This window comes from Nerophis lumbriciformis, linkage group LG14 (genome assembly GCF_033978685.3).
Source record: "Nerophis lumbriciformis linkage group LG14, RoL_Nlum_v2.1, whole genome shotgun sequence".
Lineage (NCBI taxonomy): Eukaryota > Metazoa > Chordata > Actinopteri > Syngnathiformes > Syngnathidae > Nerophis > Nerophis lumbriciformis.
The window spans coordinates 17,985,191-18,004,745 of NC_084561.2; the positions used below are offsets into that span (position 1 = coordinate 17,985,191).

General features: G+C 39.5%; 1 protein-coding gene across 6 annotated transcripts in view; it reads right to left on the reverse strand.

Annotated features, from left to right (window-relative positions):
• Positions 1–19,555, reverse strand: part of LOC133616560 (microtubule-associated serine/threonine-protein kinase 3) — a 119,257-nt gene that overhangs the window by 41,142 nt on the left and 58,560 nt on the right. For 2 of the 6 annotated variants that reach the window (XM_061975974.2, XM_061975978.2), the window contains 4 exons: positions 18,805–18,874; positions 10,923–10,943; positions 9,078–9,156; positions 5,742–5,899 (listed from right to left, as the gene is read on the reverse strand). In XM_061975974.2, coding sequence (XP_061831958.1) covers positions 5,742–5,899; positions 9,078–9,156; positions 10,923–10,943; positions 18,805–18,874 — 328 coding nt within the window. Of the gene's footprint in view, positions 1–5,741; positions 5,900–9,077; positions 9,157–10,922; positions 10,944–18,804; positions 18,878–19,555 lie in introns of all 6 variants that reach the window. The other 4 variants (XM_061975973.2, XM_061975977.2, XM_061975976.2 and 1 more) reach the window with 3 other exon arrangements.

Consider the following 19,555-nt stretch of genomic DNA (forward strand, 5'->3'; position numbering starts at 1 on the left):
GTCGGTTCAATGTGCACAATTGAATATCTTAGTAGCTCAGACAACAAAGTGTTTACATAAGTTTAGATTGGGGTATGTCGTTTCCAAAAGGAGAAAGTCATTGTCTCTTGTTTTCATGTTAGCATTTAAAAAGGAACTGCACATATTTTGGAATTTGACCTATCGTTCACAATCATTATGAATGACAAGACGACGGATGTATTTTTTTTTAATGCATATCAACTCGTAAATAAAGGACAGCTTACAGCGGAGCCATTGGTAGGTCCTGGAATCTGCCCATAAAACCCAATAAATAACCATCCAAAAACCAACAAGAATATTCCATTTACATTTCGTGACTTGAATATTAACCAAGTATTAGTGATATTGTTATTATAAGCTGTGATCACGGGCTTGTGTGCCTATGTTGACATGATCGACCCTTTCCCCTGGATTGTAGACAGACGAGGACGTATTCCGACAAGTTGGTACACTTTGACAGCCAATTTAGACCCGGGAACGACGAGTACGAAACAAAAAGATGCTTGGTTCCACCCCTGTTTTCTTCGTGAGGACTATAAGTCATTCTTCATCTAAACGGGACAATAACACGATTCTAGCAGACGGCATCCTAATGACAGCAGAACTTGTACAGTACGTGATGTTTTATAATGCTTGTTGGCTCTCATAAAGTCTGCAGTGAGCAGTAATCAGTGATGTTAAAAGAAAAGTGTATGTCGTGATACATTTATTAAAAATTAATACGGCAGCGAATGCTTGCAATGATCAAAATATAAATGTTTTTATAAATGTGCTTGCTACTACATTACATATGTATACATTACATTGTGTATATTAAACCTTAATGGAGATGTTTCGATGTTTTTAAATGGCTTTATAGGCAGAATAGAGCGGCTCCCAAAGGGAGCTGACGTTTGATCGCATCAATTTATTATTTAGAAAACATTTAAAAAAATAAATTTGCCGTCATGTCTTTCATAATAATTGTGAACGATACGCAAAATTCCCAAAAAAGTGCAGTTCCCCTTTAAGTTAGCGATCTGGCGCAAGTCAGTCCATGAGTTGATCAAATTGCAGCTATCAGTCACGTTTTTTTAATCGTTTTAATTTAAAAGGTTAATACTAACCGTCTGAAGTTTTACCGCGGTTATCACTATTACAGTTTATCATTACATCCCTAATCTTAACATACTGTGTATTCCATGTACTTTAATTTCTGAACTATAGGCCGCCACTTTTCCCCACACACTTTGAACCCTTTCAGCTTATACAATGATGCGGCTAATTTATGGATTTGTTAAGGGTTTATAAGCTTGGCGGGGGAGGTCTTCTACATTTTCCAAGCCAAGGACCCCCGAATTGGTGGAGAGAGATTCATTTCATATAAAATTGTGTTTTATATTGATGTGAGTGTGAATGTTGTCTGTCTATCTGTGTTGGCCCTGTGATGAGGTGGCGACTTATCCAGGGTGTACCCCGCCTTCCGCCCGATTGTAGCTGAGGTAGGCTCCAGCGCCCCCCGCGACCCCGAAGGGATTAAGCGGTAGAAAATGGATGGATGGATCTTAAAGGTACTTTGTTATTGTGCAATACTAAGATACTCAAAGAATACACTATTTTTCTGCTAACTGCTCGCTGGCAGCTAGTGTCGCTAATCGCTAGCTTGCAACTTGAGTGCTGATAGCTAGCTATATTAAATGCTAAGGCTATTATAATAATACAGTATAAGTAATAGTAGTAATTTAGTAAGAATATTTCAATATTGTGCTTTCTTGGATGTGACCATCTTGGTTTCCGACCTAGTAACAGGAACTCTCACAACTTGGCTATGACGTCATTCCCAGCTCCGGCTTCCACCTTCCGAGGTATATGGAACGCACCATAAGCCAGGGATATTCTACTAAATTGTTTTGGGGTCCACATTTTTGTCTTATTTTGCATATTCCGGAGAACCAGCATCCTCTACAGTTGACATTAGATTTTGGTTATTTACTTTGATAGCTGTAAACAAAGCTGGAGGTTAAAAGTAACTTGTCTACCGTGAAGTTGTCCTGGCCTGCTCTTGACTATATAACTACAGGGGCTATGTAAAGGAAAGTGTCAATGTCAGATCCTGACAGACCTCAAGTCTACCTACATCCATCAAACCCAACATTCTCAATCTGTATTTAGGCGAACACACGTTTTCAGGTCAGTGTGTGGTGATTATTTCACTGCCAACAGCAGTATTTTGATTTTCAGCTGAAAACGGTGCTGCGTAAAGCTGTTAAGAGCTGTTAGAGCGGATTTCACAGTCAGGTTTTGATGTGTCTGTTGTACACGTGTTTAAATCTAATGCAGGGGTTTCATCAGGCCACACAGTGAATCACCAGCAGCGTTCAGTATTTCATCGACTGCCATATCACTGTGGATTTAGGCATGGGACGCTGGGGCAATTTTACAGACAGACCTAGCTTGTCAGAGCTTGAAGCAGAACAGATGCAAAGGAATCCTATCACATGCAAACATGCTCGCCGAGCCTTTTTGTTGTCATTAAAGCTGCCTCAGTCAGACTATATGACGGCTGCCCTGCACACATTACCGCAGCTCACCGTGGCGCCCAACACCCCCTCCCCCGTGCCCTAAAACACCCCCGCCCTCGACTACAGTTCGGCAGCTAGATCCCTGCAGCTCTCTGTCAGCTAGCACGCCCACGCATGGCACACCATGGTGCCAGAACATAGAGCACGCAGGCATCATAAGCAGAGCCAACACACTAAAGTTGTCAACAATCACACAGCTAAGCCGTCGAATCTCCACCTGCCCGACGGCCATCCTGCATGTATAATCAACAACAGGCACCCAATAAAGACTTGCAAATTTATCACATCTCATAATCTAACTCAGGCTCTTACATGCAGAATTCTCACCTCGACTTTTAATGAAAATTATCTTTTTTTTGTATTTTAAGTTTGAATGCATTTCAACAATGCTATGACAAGCTTAAATGTTAAATAACCCACCGACAACTTTCAAACTTTACGTTCAGTTAACGTCTTTCTGTGAATGGTCTTTGTCAGGGCAGCACTTTTCTGCAAAAAATGTGATTCATGCTTCTCTTGATTAGGATTACAATAATTTTTGATGCACACTACGATCATGGCAATGTGCTTACGTTTTAAAAGCGACCTATGATGAATTTCTGATCTTTAAATGTTGTTACAATGTTAAGACACTGATGTTAAACAATGCGAAAAAAATAAAATCATAAGGTTCATGCTTTTTGGCGTGATCTTGCACGCAATTTTGGATGTCTGTGTTCGCGGGGGTTTTGCAGTCTTGCTGTGTCGAAACGTCATAGCGAGGTGGAAGCACTTAGACATTGAGTCACGCTCTCAGTCAGAGGGCGAGGAGCTATGCAATCTTTTCATAGCGCCTCCTATTTATTAGTGACATGTGCAACATGCAGTGACATAAATGTTGATAAAAGCAACTTTCTTTATGCACTCACCAAATCGATTGGCGACTGTGCAGGTGCACCTAATGTATGTTTACTTTTGAACTTTTATGGAGAAAAATAACGTCAACGACTTTAAGATATATATTTAAATGGTGTACATTTTCAAAAGATAAATTATGATGCTTTTGGAGAAGGAGGGGCGTGGTTTCATATGCAATCTGGGAACACCTCTAGAAACAAACCTCTTGCAGAAAGTCATAAAAAAAAAACTGGTTATAAAAGTGACTGTGAAGCAAAATTTACACCAAAGAATATTATACATATTATCTAGACCAGAGGTCCCCAAACTTTTCGACTCAGGGGCCGCATTGGGTTAAAAAAAATTTGGCCGGGGGCCGGGCTGTGTACGTACACACACACACGCACACGCACACACACACACACACACACACACACACACACACACACACACACACACACACACACAGGAGTATAAGTCGCACCTGCCGAAAATGCATAATAAAGAAGGAAAAAAACATAAGTCGCACTGGAGCCCGGCCAAACTATGAAAAAAACTGCGACTTATAGTCCGAAAAATACGGTATATGGTTTGCCTGAGCGGCTAGGAGACACCGAGAGTAACAAGCGATAGAAATTTGATTAGTAAAGCCAGATTTTAAAAAATATCAATAAAAATAATAATTTTTTTTTTTTTTACCTGGAACTTCCAGCAGGTCGTATTTTGGACGCTGGCAAGCCGGATCCGGTTCGCGGGTCGTAGTTTGGGGACCCCTGATCTAGACCAGTGCTTCTCAAACTTTTTTTTTTCACCAAATACCACCTCAAAAAACACTTGGCTATCCAAGTACGACCATAATGACCAACATTAAAATACTGTAGCGTAGTAGCAAGGCAGAGGTATTATTTAACAAGTATATGTAATATTTTGGCCACTGTAAAATTACACACAGTTTGAACAGTAACACTGTGTTTGAATATTTAATGAAGTGATTCTTTTGCATACCACTAGATAGAGCCTACGTACTAGGGGTGTGGGAAAAAATCGATTCGAATTCAAATCGCGATTCTCACGTTGTACGATTCAGTATCGATTCTCATTTTTCAAAAATCGATTTTTATTTTTATGTAATTTTATTTAATTTTGAATTAATCAATCCAACAAAATAATACAAAGCAATACCATAACAATGCAAACCAATTCCAAAACCAAACCCGACCCAGCAACACTCAGAACAGCAATAAACAGAGCAATTGAGAGGAGAGACAAACACGACACAGAACAAACCAAAAGTAGTGAAACAAAAATGAATATTATCAACAACAGTATCAATATTAATAACAATTTCAAAATAGCAGTGATTAAAAATCCCTCATTGACATTATCATTAGACATTTATAAAAAATAAAAAAAATAAAAAGAACAATAGTGTCACAGTGGCTTACACTTGCATCCCATCTCATAAGCTTGACAACACACTGTGTCCAATATTTTCACAAAGATAAAATAAGTCATATTTTTGGTTCATTTAATAGTTAAAACAAATTTACATTATTGCAATTAGTTTATAAAGCATTGTTCTTTACAATTATAAAAGCTTTTTACAAAAATCTACTACTCTGCTTGCATGTCAGCAGACTGGGGTAGATCCTGCTGAAATCCTATGTATTGAATGAATAGAGAATTGTTTTGAATCGGAAAAATATCGTTTTTGAATCGAGAATCGCGTTGAATCGAAAAAAATCGATTTATAATCGAATCGTGACCCCAAGAATCGATATTGAATCGAATCGTGGGACACCCAAAGATTCGCAGCCCTACTGCGTACTCCACAGTTTGACAATCACTAATCTAGACCACAAGGAAGTGTTTATAATGTAGATTAAAATCATCATGGCTCCCCTTTAAAGAAAGCACCCATTTTTGTCATTATTATTAGACTGCTATGCTTTTAAGACACTTCCAATGGTCTTTTGTCGTTCTTATTGGAAGGCTCCAAAAGGGCAGATGATGGGATAATTAAAAAAAAAAAAAGTCAAAAAAACTTGCAGACTCAATCACTCTGTAATACATTCATGCAGGTAATGACGACAAGTCAATTAATTAATGCAAACGCTCCTCCCACAAGATGACAAAAGACAGATACAGTGCAGGGTTCATCCTTGAATGAAATGGTGGCATGTGCTTGTGATGCAGCTCGTTAGGTAGATTTCTCTTTTCTTAAAACAGGGTTATGAACTTCGACCTAGCATTTAGAATCCCTCAGTCACTTTGATGTGCTACCTGAGGCTCCGAGAGCGAGGTCGTATGACGGTCGTGGGCCGCCCATCTTCGTCGGTGATACTGTCAGTGCTGCGGAAGTGCTTGAAAAGGAAGTGCAGCTCATCTTGTGTTGGCTGGTAAGGAAGCTGATGAAGGCGCTCTTGGGAGGAGGAGGAGGACTGCAGACAAACGTTAGAGCAATCAGTCAAGAAGGTCATTTAATGGGAATTAGAAAATGACTAGAGTCGGCTATGGTGCCCATAATTCACCGGCTCTTTACAATACTCACCTTTAATGCGACACGTATAAACAAATAACCATTTGAGTTGATTGCAGTGTTTTGTTTTGCATTTAATTTATTTGTGATGGCCCGCGCACACATTATAAAGGGACGGTCTGTCAACGTGCAAAAAAAAAAAAAAAAAAAAGCCGAGCATTTGTGTTCTTGTCTTACATAAGGATTGGGAATGATAGACAGCACATCTCTTTCAAACTTTATTTCCAGTATGACTGATCTGATAACATGGTCAGACTGCAGAAGCATTGCTACCGGGACGTAGAATCTACGGAAAGTGCCAAAGATATTCGGCGTGGAATATTCAAAATGGCACACTGAATCTGTGGCATTTTGTGATGTTTAGACGGTATTTTCCATATAGTTTACGGATTGTAAATACACATGGATATAGTTTAAAAGACACAATAAAACACAATTAAGCACATTAAGTCAACTTGTTTTTTCCCCTCTACTGGTACTTTAAATCTGCGCCTATGCTGCTGATAACCGCAAGTATGTGTTCAGACAAGTTGGGTGCTGCTGGAAAACCCATGCAAACGCCCAAGCAGAAGATAATCATTTGTGTAGACTAGCCAATATTAAATGAAACTTTAATGAACAAAAAAGAGGTCATGAAATATAGGGATGATGTTCGAAACCGGTTCTCCCGGTTGTTCGATAAGAAAAGAACCGATTCCATGGACTCAAATCCCTTTTTGAGAACCGGTTCCCGTTATCGAGGCCACTATAGTAAAGAAAAAGAGTTGGTTCTTTATTCAAATCCCTGGGAACGAATCCCGTCCTACAGGAAATGCCCTGTGGCACGTCCCAAGAAATGACGTAGCTCAGTCATTAGGCGGCAGATACAGAAGGAGCAACAACAATGGACCGGAAAAACGCCTCAAGGCATGGCTTCATTTTACAAAACAATACGACGAGGAAACGGCTATCTGCAATTATTGCCAGGCTTTGCTCTCATGTAAGGGAAGAAGCACAACAAGCATGATGAAACATGTTCAGGCCGTACAAAACCTGAAGGTTAGAGAAAGGTGTCGTGGAGAAGCAGCGACAGAGATGACGAAGCACGCTCCTCTTCCTCTGCTTCAACCTGCAGCGCCAATTCCAGTGATAGTGCTAGTGAGTACGGTAACTAACGTTAACTGTTGCCGGTTAATTTCCATATCTGCTCACTTGTAGCCTTTAGGCTAAAATAACGTTACCTCTTATGTCAACCAGGACTGCAGTAATGTTAGCTACACTAACGTTACCTAAGCATAGTCAGTGGCTAACGGTAACGTTAACGTTAGCCTTTTTGTATGTGTCTGATAATGTTAACTTTAGCCTTTTTGTATGTGTCTGATAACGTTAACGGTATCTTGTAGCCTACACCACTCCAGAGTTTGCAGGTCTGTCTAATAAATTAGTGCTTTCTTTCTTTCTTTAGTTTGTTTCGTACATGAACACACTTACAGCATAACACATCACAGTTTCATATCATTTCACTATACATCATGTCCGAAAAGAAGTAGGAAGAAGTAAAGCTTATTTAATCCAACCCCTTTCCCACTTCAGAGCGTTTATAAACATGTACATCATTTACTGACCTTTTTATCATTAAATAACATCTGTGAATTAGTATATACAACAGTTTTGCAATATACAATTAATTAATTCAGTCATTATTAATATACTGAGATGAAGAATATCTTATTTTCAATAAGGTTGAAAGTATTTCTCATAATTCTTCTTTGTACTTTGTAAGCACTATTCATTTGAACAACCTCTTAAAGTGGATCATATCAGTACAATGTTTAACTTCATTACTTAATCCATTCCATCATTTAATTCCACATACTAATGCTAAAGACTTAATAACAGACACCCTAGTCTTCACATTCAGCTAATTTCCCTCCAAGTCTATGCTGTGTCTGTCCCTCGTTTTCCCTCCAAGACAAGGACGTGCAGTCATTCCTGGAGGAGGCCACACTGATGGACCCCAGCAGAAGTGCACTTTTTGGAGAGCTGTATTATTTTCAGTTTTGTGCCCAAGGGACTGATTTTATTTAACACTATATTATTATTTATACATCTATAGTGATCACAGAGACAGGTTGTTTTTGTGTTACTGTATATATTTGTTTTTCTGAAAAATCCCACTTAATATACTTTGGGTAACAGTCAATATCTATTTATTTTATTTTCTTATTTTAGGGGGGTAACAACGGTCAATATTTATTTATTTATTTTATTTTTTTCTTATAAAATAAAAGTGAGCTTTTGTTAAACCAAATATTGTGTGTTTTTTTTCCATATAAGACAACCTATCTGGATTCGATAAGAGAAACGATAAGGAATCGGTTCGACAAGAGGATTCCATAATGGGCTCGAACTCGATAATTTCTTATCAAACATCATCCCTACTGAAATATTGTGTAAACTCATTGGAAACTGAACAGAATATGGACTAAGCATCCGGCAGTCTGCTTAATTCTGCAGTCCTTGACAGACGGCCGGCATCTGTGAAGTCTCTTTCTAATGCAGTGTTACAAAGAGGGCAGAGAGGCCCACTGATGAGCTCTATTGTCCCGACTGACCTCAAGGTCTCTGCTCTAAAGTTTCTTATAATCGCAGCACATGGTGAGGAATATGGCCAGTGTGAAATACAACTTTTATGGACCAATATCAATCAAATCATAGCTGAATGATTAATAAGCTCCCATGTTTTGAATCATTGTCACAAGTATCACTGTTAATGGAAAAAAGACAGTTTTGAAAGGCCATGATTAGTGGAAAACCCCCTTAGAATTATTTATTAAGAAACACTGTAAGGGTGCGCCCACACTCAACGTAATCCCTTCATTAACATGCGTGCACACAGACTGTATGCGTCCACACAGACTGTGCCTATTACCTCCCTGTTCAACAGACTGGCTGAATGACTCATTCAAGCAGATGATGCAAGAAAACAATTCGCTGTTTGATAACTCAGTCCTGGCATTTGCGGTCTCTGGCGGCGTAAATAAATCCGCCGTTGGCCCTGAACGAGGTGCTATAAGGTGCCACTTTTTGGGGTTACTTACTGAAACTGTGGAGCTCGGCGGATTGGTTCCGTAGCCCGACGATGGGAGGGACGCCAGGGACCATCTTCGTCCCTCAGCTCTGCGAGGATAATTAAGCATGAGTTAGCATTTAATGTAAGTACATTATAATACATTCATGTATTTCAGGTGCTTCCTGTTTGCCCTTGCTGACTGTCTGTGAATGTAATTTTTGGTTCCAACTCAGTAAACACCTCATTTTCAACACACCCGTTTGACAAGAGAATATGAAGACGTAGCAGGAAACATCAGTGTTACCAACTTAGCGACTTTGTCACAATATATAGCAAGTGTTAGCGAGACTCTTAATGATTAATGACTAATCGAACAACTTTCTCTGTCGTGATTTGTGTGACTATTTTTGTGTTTTCTCTTGCAGTGACTTCATCACCATTTCTGAGCGCTGTTCTCCACACCTGATCTGTGCTGTCTATTGTGACTAAACTTCATAATTGTTTTTGACTGCCCAGTCCTAAATTGGGAGTCTCTGCATCCCGGGGTCAAGCTAAAAAGCGCAACATTTGCTGGTCTTTCTGGACACTTTTGGAGCACGTATCACTATTCTCAACGAGCAACAGGTGCAGCTGTGGCCCCGCCACCATCTTACAGTCGGCTATGTCTTGCTCGTCACTAGGCATGTAAAGATATGAAAATTTCATTTCACAGTTATGACCAAAAAGATCTTGGTTATCATCATTATCGCAGTTTTGTTGAATGTGCTCAAAACTATTTACAGTATAGACACTGAAATCTTTTAGCCAAGTTATTTTTTTATATAACTAAAATAAATACACAGTTAGAAAAACTATTTTGCATGTTTTGTGTTTCTTATGCTTCACTAACAAGTGTTTTAGTCTTAGTATTTTATCTTTTTTAATGACTAAGCTTTTATTGTTTTCGATATTGGTTTTTATTTGTACTGTAGCACTTTAAGATTTATTTAAATGAAAAGTGCGTATAAAAAAATTATTGTGGCGTCCTACTCTGTTCAGCGGTCCCTGAACACACCTTAAAAACACCACCGTCTCGTATTCCTGAGTAAAGATTGATCCCTCTGTTCCAAGAGAGCACAGCTTGTAGGTTTAATGTGCACAATAGAATATCTTAGTTGCTCAGACAGCAATGTGTTTATATACGTTTAGATTGGGGTATGTCGTTTCTTAATTGGGAAAGACATTAATGTCTCTTGTTTTTTTGTTAGCATGTAAGCCAGCAAGCTGGTGCTAGTCAGTCTGTGAGTACCGGTATATCAAAGTGTGGCTATCAATCACAGTTTTTCGATATTTTTTTTTACTTAAAACAGAAATACTAACGGTAGGGAGTATTACTGCGGTAATCAAAACTGTTTATTCTTACATCTCTACTCGAAACACAGAAAAACAACACATAACATTTAATTTGTATTTCTAACCATAATTGTTTTGAATTTCATGCTTATGCTCACTTTTTCCCTCACACAGTTTCTATTAAAATTACATGCACATGTGTCATGGCCAATTATGCAAATTACACGACAATGCACATAGATTGCAGTTCTGCGGGAGACACTGCCACGTTAGTAGGTACACCTGCAGAATATTAAAATGAGATGTCCAGTATCCAAAGCAAGACAGTAATGTTCAGTTGTTTTATTCTTGTAATATAATTGGGTTGTGTTTTTTTGGTAGCAAATTAAGGTAACCCAAAAAACAAAATGCTGTACATAATCACCCAGCACATATTAATCAAATAATCTATAGGATCTTATTCGATTTTACAGGTGTACCTAAGTTGTGGTCATTGAGGCGATTTACTGAAGATGAAAAAGCACAAAAAAGCAGCAGATACCTGTCCGCACGAGCCAAGTGACTGGGACGGAAACAAGAAAAGAGAAGAGAAAAAAATATCAAAGCATTTCGGTGAGGCTGCAGACTTCAGTGCAAAATGATCCTGTGACCTCTGGCATTCGGCTGAGGAATTCATCCTGACACTGTTTCCTTCCTTGCCACTGTGCATTAGTTTGGACACTACAAGTCTTCTGAGGAAAGGTTTTACGTAAGAGAAAATAAATCTTCATTGCAAAGCGTCCAAAAAGTCCAAAGATTGTTCTTGCAATTTGGCTTAAGAAACAATAAAAACAAAAACAAGGGGATGACATCACATTTGGCCGTAAAAATGACTCTAGTGCACTAAACAAAGAGAATTTCAGATTAAAAGCATTAGACTGACTGAACTATCAAGTTTGAGAAGGAATGTAAAATTAGGATGGGTTCAAAATGTTATAAGAGAGCTACATTCATTCACCATTATCAATTAGAAGTGAGGCCAAAAGTGTAATTGTTATAGTTGTTATACAGTATTTTGGTAGTTCAAGCCAAAATGTAATAAGTGTACCATTGTAATTTTTTTCAACTCCTCTAATCATGGTTGTTTCTAACAATTGTTGCTCGGCGTGTTCAAGCTGCCATCTCACTTCTAGCCTCACTTGTAGGCTACACATGCTTGTAAGAGAAGCGCGTTGCCATGGGAACTGGGTTGACTACTGTATATGAGTGGGCTTCAGGGTACCCTCTAATGAACGGCAGTGCGCTCAACCTGGACTGTGAGAAGATCTGGCAGGAGGAGGGAGTTCTGCAAGACCACAATCACCCTGCAGACACCAAGTCTCGCATGGAGACCCTCAAAGTGTGATCACACTTATGTTTTCAATTATCGACGCTTAATTACCGTATTTTTCGCACCATTAGCCGCACCTAAAAACCACAAATTTACTCAAAAGCTGACAGTGCGGCTTTTAACCCGGTGCGCTTTATATATGGATTAATATTAAGATTCATTTTCATAAAGTTTCGGTCTCGTAACTACGGTAAACAGCCGCCATCTTTTTTCCCGGTAGAACAGGAAGCGCTTCTTCTTCTACGCAAGCAACCGCCAAGGTAAGCACCCGCCCCCATAGAACAGGAAGCGCTTCTTCTTCTACTGTAAGCAACCACCCGCCCACGTAGAAGAAGAAAAAGCGCGCGGATATTACCGTACGTTTCATTTCCTGTTTACATCTGTAAAGACCACAAAATGGCTCCTACTAAGCGACAAGGATCCGGTTCATGAAAAGACGCAATCTCTCCATCCGCACACGGATTACTATTTCACAGCAACTGATATTCCTGTGAACCGCACTGTGGATACTGTGGATACAACGGGAGCACGTACGGTGAATATTCGCACCACAGGGAATGAGAAGTCGTCCTTCACTGTGGTTCTAGCTTGCCATGCTAATGGCCTGAAACTTCCACCCATGGTGATATTCAAAAGGAAGACCTTGCCAAAAGAGACCTTTCCAGCCGGCGTCATCATAAAAGCTAACTCGAAGGGATGGATGGATGAAGAAAAGATGAGCGAGTGGTTAAGGGAAGTTTACGCGAAGAGGCCGGGTGGCTTTTTTCACACAGCTCCGTCCATGTTGATATACGACTCTATGCGCGCCCACATCACAGATGGTGTCAAAAAACAAGTGAAGCACACAAATACAACACTCGCCGTCATTCCGGGTGGATTAACCAAAGAACTCCAACCGCTGGATATTGGTGTCAACAGGGCATTCAAATCACGACTGCGAACGGCATGGGAACAATGGATGACCGAAGGCGAACACACCTTCACTAAGACAGGCAGACAGCGCCGGACGACATACGCCAACATTTGCCAGTGGATCGTAAATGCCTGGGCAGATATTTCGGTCACAACTGTGGTCCGAGCTTTCCGGAAGGCAGGATTCACAGAACTGCTGAACAGTGACACTGACTCCGATGACTTCGACGAGACGGAACCGGCCATTTTGGATCCCACATTTGCCCAACTTTTCAATTCGGACACCGAAGACGAAGAATTCGAAGGATTTACGAATGAAGAATAACTTCAGAAGGTGAGCGCTATGTTTATTTTGTGTGTTGTGACATTAACGTTCGAGCAACATTATGTTGCTATTGCTCTGCACTATTTTGAATTTTACTATGTTTGTGATTGCACATTTGCGTACATTTTGGGACAGAGTTGTTAGAACGCTGGTTTTTAATATATTATTAAAGTTTGACTGACCTATCTGACTGTTTTTTTGACATTCCCTTTAGCGCAGCGTAGGCGCGGCTTATAGTCCGGGGCGGCTTATAGGTGGACAAAGTTTTAAAATATGCCATTCATTGAAGGTGCGGCTAATAATCCGGTGCGCCTTATAGTGCGGAAAATACGGTATGTGTATTGGTTCACTTGGTTTCAAACTGTCAAATGAAAGCTACCTACTGCTTGTAAACATGCTATGGTGGTTATTTGTATTAATTTCGAACATGCATACTGTGTTATAATATAGTACATCTTATATTTCCAGTATCTCAATACCCTGCCCCTTTTCCATTTCATAGTAATTTCTAACACATTTGTTTGTCCACGTCATGTGCCCAATTTGTAACACAAACATTAAATAAATACATAATCAGTAAAGTTCTCGTGAATAAAAAGTTGTTTATAAATTGTGATTTACATTATGAGATTAATAAGAATATCTAATTTTTCCAATAAGGTTCAAAATGTTTATCAGGATTCTTCTTCTTTGTACTTTGTGAACATTTTGAGTTTGAACAGTTTCCTAAACTGGATCATGATTAGTATTGTTTGATTAATTTGCTTAATCCATTCCATAATGTAATTCCACATAAAGGTTTTAAGTGTTGTACATGCATACACATGTTTTAAATGACATTCTCCCCAAGATTCTACTACTCCTCTTCAGTTGAGAAGAATTGCTGCACATTCTTGGGTAGCAGGTGATAGTTTGCTTTGTGCATAATTATAGCTGTTTGCCAATGCACCAAATGTTTGAATTTCAATGTTTTTTATTGAAAAAAATCAACGATTTGAATGTTCTCTATAACCAACATTATGTATTATTCTAACCGACCTCTTTTGTAACATGTTTAAATAATTAAGTGTACTTTTGTAATTACTTACCCGTATGTCTTTCTACACAATAACTTCGATATGTTCAAAAAGGAGTGATTTTTAGAACATATTTTGCTGTATTCATTATTGAAGTATTTTTGCCACTTTATATTGTATTTATTTCATACAAGTTTTTCCGGTTTGTTTTCTAGTCTATATGCCTAGAAATGTGATTTATTGTACAATGTCAATGTTTACGGTGTTTTTAGTGTGTGTTTGACTTTCTCTCCAACTGTTCCTAAATTAGCATTATTTTAGTTGTGCTTATATTCAAAGGTTGTCTGTTTTTGTCGAAGCATCTCTTTAATTTGATAATTTCTTCTGTTATTTGTGTTAGCTTCTGTGTGTCTCTCCTGAACAAAATGCGGTCATACCATCTGGAAATAGTACTAACTTTGAGTCCTTTGTGACTTTACAGATGTCGTTTGTATCGAGATTGAACAATTTTGGTCTCAGTATTGCTCCCTGGGGTAAACCGCAATATATATTTAGAGCTGTAGAGATGTGTTTGCCAAGCTTCACATATTGCTTCCTGTTGGATAAGTAGCTTCTTACCCAGTTAAAGACCAACCTGCTGATGCCATACCGTTCTAATTAATTAATTCAGATATGGTTAATTGTGTCAAATGCTTTTGTCAAAGATTTCTATAGGTAGGGACTAGGGCTGGACGAATATGTCAAAAATAATCATTAAGATTAGTTTGATTGATATTGCAATCACAATTAATTACACGATTATTCATTAATTTCAAAACATAATAATTTATTGTACCACCAAATCTCAACTACAAATATAATTTCTAAAAAACTAGATATAAAATAGTAACGAATAAACCACAAGTAACATTATAATAATAACAATACATTTAAATAACAATAGCAATATAAAACAATACAATTAAGTTTTACCGTATTTTCCGCACTATAAGGCGCACCTAAAAACCACAAATTTTCTCAAAAGCTAACAGTGCGCCTTATAACCCGGTGCGCTTTATTACGATTAATTTTCATAAAGTTTCGATCTCGCAACTTCGGTAAACAGCCGCCATCTTTTTTCCCGGTAGAACAGGAAGCGCTTCTTCTTCTACGCAAGCAACCGCCAAGGAAAGCATCCGCCCCCATAGAACAGGAAGCGCTTCTTCTTCTACCCGCCCCCGGAAGAAGAAGAAAAAACGCGCGGATATCACCGTACGTTTCATTTCCTGTTTACATCTGTAAAGACCACAAAATGGCTCCTACTAAGCGATCCGGTTCATAAAAAGACGCAATCTCTCCATCCGCACACGGATTACTACCGTATTTCACAGCAACTGAACCGCACTGTGGAACGGGAGCACGTACGGTGAATATTCGCACCACAGGGAATGAGAAGTCATCCTTCACTGTGGTTCTAGCTTGCCATGCTAACTTCCACCCAGGGTGATATTCAAAAGGAAGACCTTGCGAAAAGAGACCTTTCCAGCCGGCGTCATCATAAAAGCTAACTCGAAGGGATGGATGGATGAAGAAAAGATGAGCGAGTGGTTAAGGGAAGTTTACGCGAAGAGGCCGGGTGGCTTTTTTCACACAGCTCCGAAGGCGAACACACCTTCACTAAGACGGGCAGACAGCCTCGGACGACATACGCCAACATTTGCCAGTGGATCGTAAATGCTTGGGCAGATATTTCGGTCACAACTGTGGTCCGAGCTTTCCGGAAGGCAGGATTCACAGAACAACAGCGACACTGACTCCCGATGACTTCTACGAGACGGAACCGGCCATTTTGGATACCACGCTTGCGCAACTTTTCAATTCGGACACCGAAGACGAAGAATTCGAAGGATTTACGAATGAAGAATAACTTCAGAAGGTGAGCGCTATGTTTATTTTGTGTGTTGTGACATTAACGTTCGAGCAACATTATGTTACTATTGCTCTACACCATTTTGAATTTTACTATGTTTGTGATTGCACATTTGCGTACATTTTGGGACAGAGTTGTTAGAACGCTGGTTTTCAATATATTATTAAAGTTTGACTGAACTATCTGACTGTTTTTTTGACATTCACTTTAGCGCAGCGTTTTTTTGACATTCACTTTAGCGCAGCGTAGGCGCGGCTTATAGTCCGGGGCGGCTTATTGGTGGACACAATTATGAAATATGTAATTCATAGAAGGTGCGGCTAATAATCCGGTGCGCCTTATAGTGCGGAAAATACGGTACCTTTTGAATTGTTTTTAATTAAATTTTTGACCTTTTAAAGGCCTACTGAAACCCACTACTACCGACAACGCAGTCTGATAGCTTATATATCAATGATGAAATCTTAACATTGCAACACATGCCAATAACGCCGGGTTAGCTTACTAAAGTGCAATTTTAAATTTTGCGCGAAATATCTTGCTGAAAACGTCTCAGTATGATGACGTCAGCGCGTGACGTCACGGATTGTAGAGGACATTTTGAGACAGCATGGTAGCCAGCTATTAAGTCGTCTGTTTTCATCGCAAAATTCCACAGTATTCTGGACATCTGTGTTGGTGAATCTTTTGTAATTTGTTCAATGAACAATGGAGACAGCAAAGAAGAAAGCTGTAGGTGGGAGGCGGTGTATTGCAGCCGACTGCAGCAACACAAACACAGCCGGTGTTTCATTGTTTACATTCCCGAAGCTTTACCATTGGCCTGTGGAGAACTGGGACAACAGAGACTCTTACCAGGAGGACTTTGAGTTGGATACGCAAACATTGTACCGTGAGTACGCATGCAGCTGCGGCTTCCAAACATTTGATCGCTTGCCCGTACGTGCGTGCCGCTATGTGCATGTCACGTACGTAACTTTGGGGACTTTGGGGAAATATGTGTGCTGTATGAACTTTGGGGAGGTGAACGGTACTTTGGGCTGTGGGATTGAGTGTGTTGTGCAGGTGTTTGAGTTGTATTGGCGGGTTATATGGACGGGAGGGGGGAGGTGTTTGTTATGCGGGATTAATTTGTGGCATATTAAATATAAGCCTGGTTGTGTTGTGGCTAATAAGAGTATATATATGTCTTGTGTTTATTTACTGTTTTAGTCATTCCCAGCTGAATATCAGGCCCCACCCGCCTCTCACAGCATCTTCCCTATCTAAATCGCTCCCACTGCCCTCTCGTCCTTCACTCTCACTTTCCTCATCCACAAATCTTTCATCCTCGCTCAAATTAATGGAGAAATCATCGCTTTCTCGGTTTGAATCGCTCTCGCTGCTGGTGGCCATGATTGTAAACAATGTGCAGATGTGAGGAGCTCCACAACCTGTGACGTCACGCTACTCGTCTGCTACTTTCGGTAAAGGCAAGGCTTTTTTATCAGCGACCAAAAGTTGCGAACTTTATCGTCGATGTTCTCTACTAAATCCTCCATCCATCCATCCATTTTCTACCGCTTATTCCCTTCGGGGTCGCGGGGTGCGCTGGAGCCTATCTCAGCTACAATCGGGCGGAAGGCGGCGTACACCCTGGACAATCCTTTCAGCAAAAATATGGCAATATCGCGAAATGATCAAGTATGACAATGGACCTGTTATCCCCGTTTAAATAAGAAAATCGCATTTCAGTAGGCCTTTAAACTCATTTTAGCACCATAGAGTGTGTGCTTAATGTGTAAAATAAAATGCAATAAAATGTTTGTTGATTAAATGCAAAAATCGTCACATTTATTGGTATATCTTAGGACAATTTTGACCAGTATTTTAGGTCACAGGATTTGTAAATGTATCAATAAAGATTGAAATACATTACGCTTGTGTAATGTACTTTTTTGAAACCTTTATTTTGTTAGCGCAGTCAGACCAGATGTGGCGCACCGCGTGATTTTTGTGAAGGCGGAAGAGCGAGCAAGTTGCGAGCACTGTTTGTAAATTGATGTTACATCGATGCTGTAGTTTACAACAACACAAGCAGATGAGATGTCTTGTTAGCTTTAGCTTCCTAGTTTAGTTGCTGTTTCAAGTGACCGTCTCGACATTGTTTCGTTCAGCACGGGCCGGAGTATGTTGGGGATAAATGAGCAGTAGCATAGCGGACACATTATTTTACCAAACAAATATTTATTTTCCTCACAATAACATTTGTACCTACATGTATGTAAATTTCCCTAATATTCTGCGTTTAACAGCAGATTTCATTTTATTGGCCAATTATGTGACTCCATTCGCAATTATGTCAACACGGAAATTAAATATGCCTGTGTTAAATAAAAAGTATCATCCAGGGTGACATTCCAAACTTCTAGTAGATGTGCACTTTTTTTCACTCGACCCTTCCTCATCTGTTTCACTGTCACAAGCTCCGGAATTTTCATGCATGTTGCATGGCGAATTAATTGTTTTTTGTCGATTAGTATGTTTTCATAATCCAGAGAAGCCATAATCGAAATCGAAATTAAAATTTGATTAATTGTCCAGCCTTAGTAAGTACCTATACAAGCTGTTCAAAATAATGTAGAAACCCCTAAAATATCCTCTTCCCAAATTTAACTTTGGAATAGAAAATCACCAATGAAGACTTCTGGGTAGGCAAGAAAAAATATCATTTGCTGCACTTGGTGAAAAGTATTCAAACAAAATTGTAAAATAATTGTATCAAATCACAGATGGCTATGTGTAGCTTGAATATGCTAATTCAGCATATTGGTTGGAAAGAGTAGAGAAGAGAACAGTATTTGCAAAGCCTCACAACAAATATTTCAATAAAGTGGAACGGCGCATTCGTACCTTCGTGCAAATGGAAAGTTGAGGCAGGCACTAGTCGACACATTTCGAGGACTGTCCAGAGGGCTGCTTGCTGCTGAATGAAGAAATATGAAATCAGTCATATTCACACATTTATTAATAAACAAATATGGCGTAACTCAAAGAAATGTTAAAAGAATGCAGATGACCACATTGTTGCATTTATTAGGAGACATTATGTCATCATTACAGCATTAGCAACAAGCACCTCATAATGATCTGATGTATCTTGGTATTACTTTTCCAAACATCCCTGCACCTATTTATGTATAGCCTAAATTGGGGGGATTGTGGGGGTTGTTAGTCTGATCGCACTAAAGGAGATGAGCATTATTTTGGACCTGCGAGATGCAGCCGATTAGAGTCTGTTATAAGATAATCCTCAGAAAATTGCACATCCCCATGCTGTCGGGTATGAGAAGCTCTTGACTCCTAACTCTTTCCAGTGACTGCAGCTGCCTCACAGCATTAAGTGGAATGTCAACAATATTGTTGATGCAGAAAGCAGCCACCTGAAAGGATCTTGACACTCTAAATTAACGACCGGTCAATGTGTTCTGCAGAATCTGCAGATGTTCCATGATGGGAAATACAACATGAAATTCTGCATCAAGGATCGTTGTTAAAATAGCACAGTGGAACCTTTAAAGTTGAATGCCCCAGAAGTCATGTAAGTTGGACTTTAGTGAGAAATATGCAAATAAATCCCACATGACATTACAAATGTTGCAAG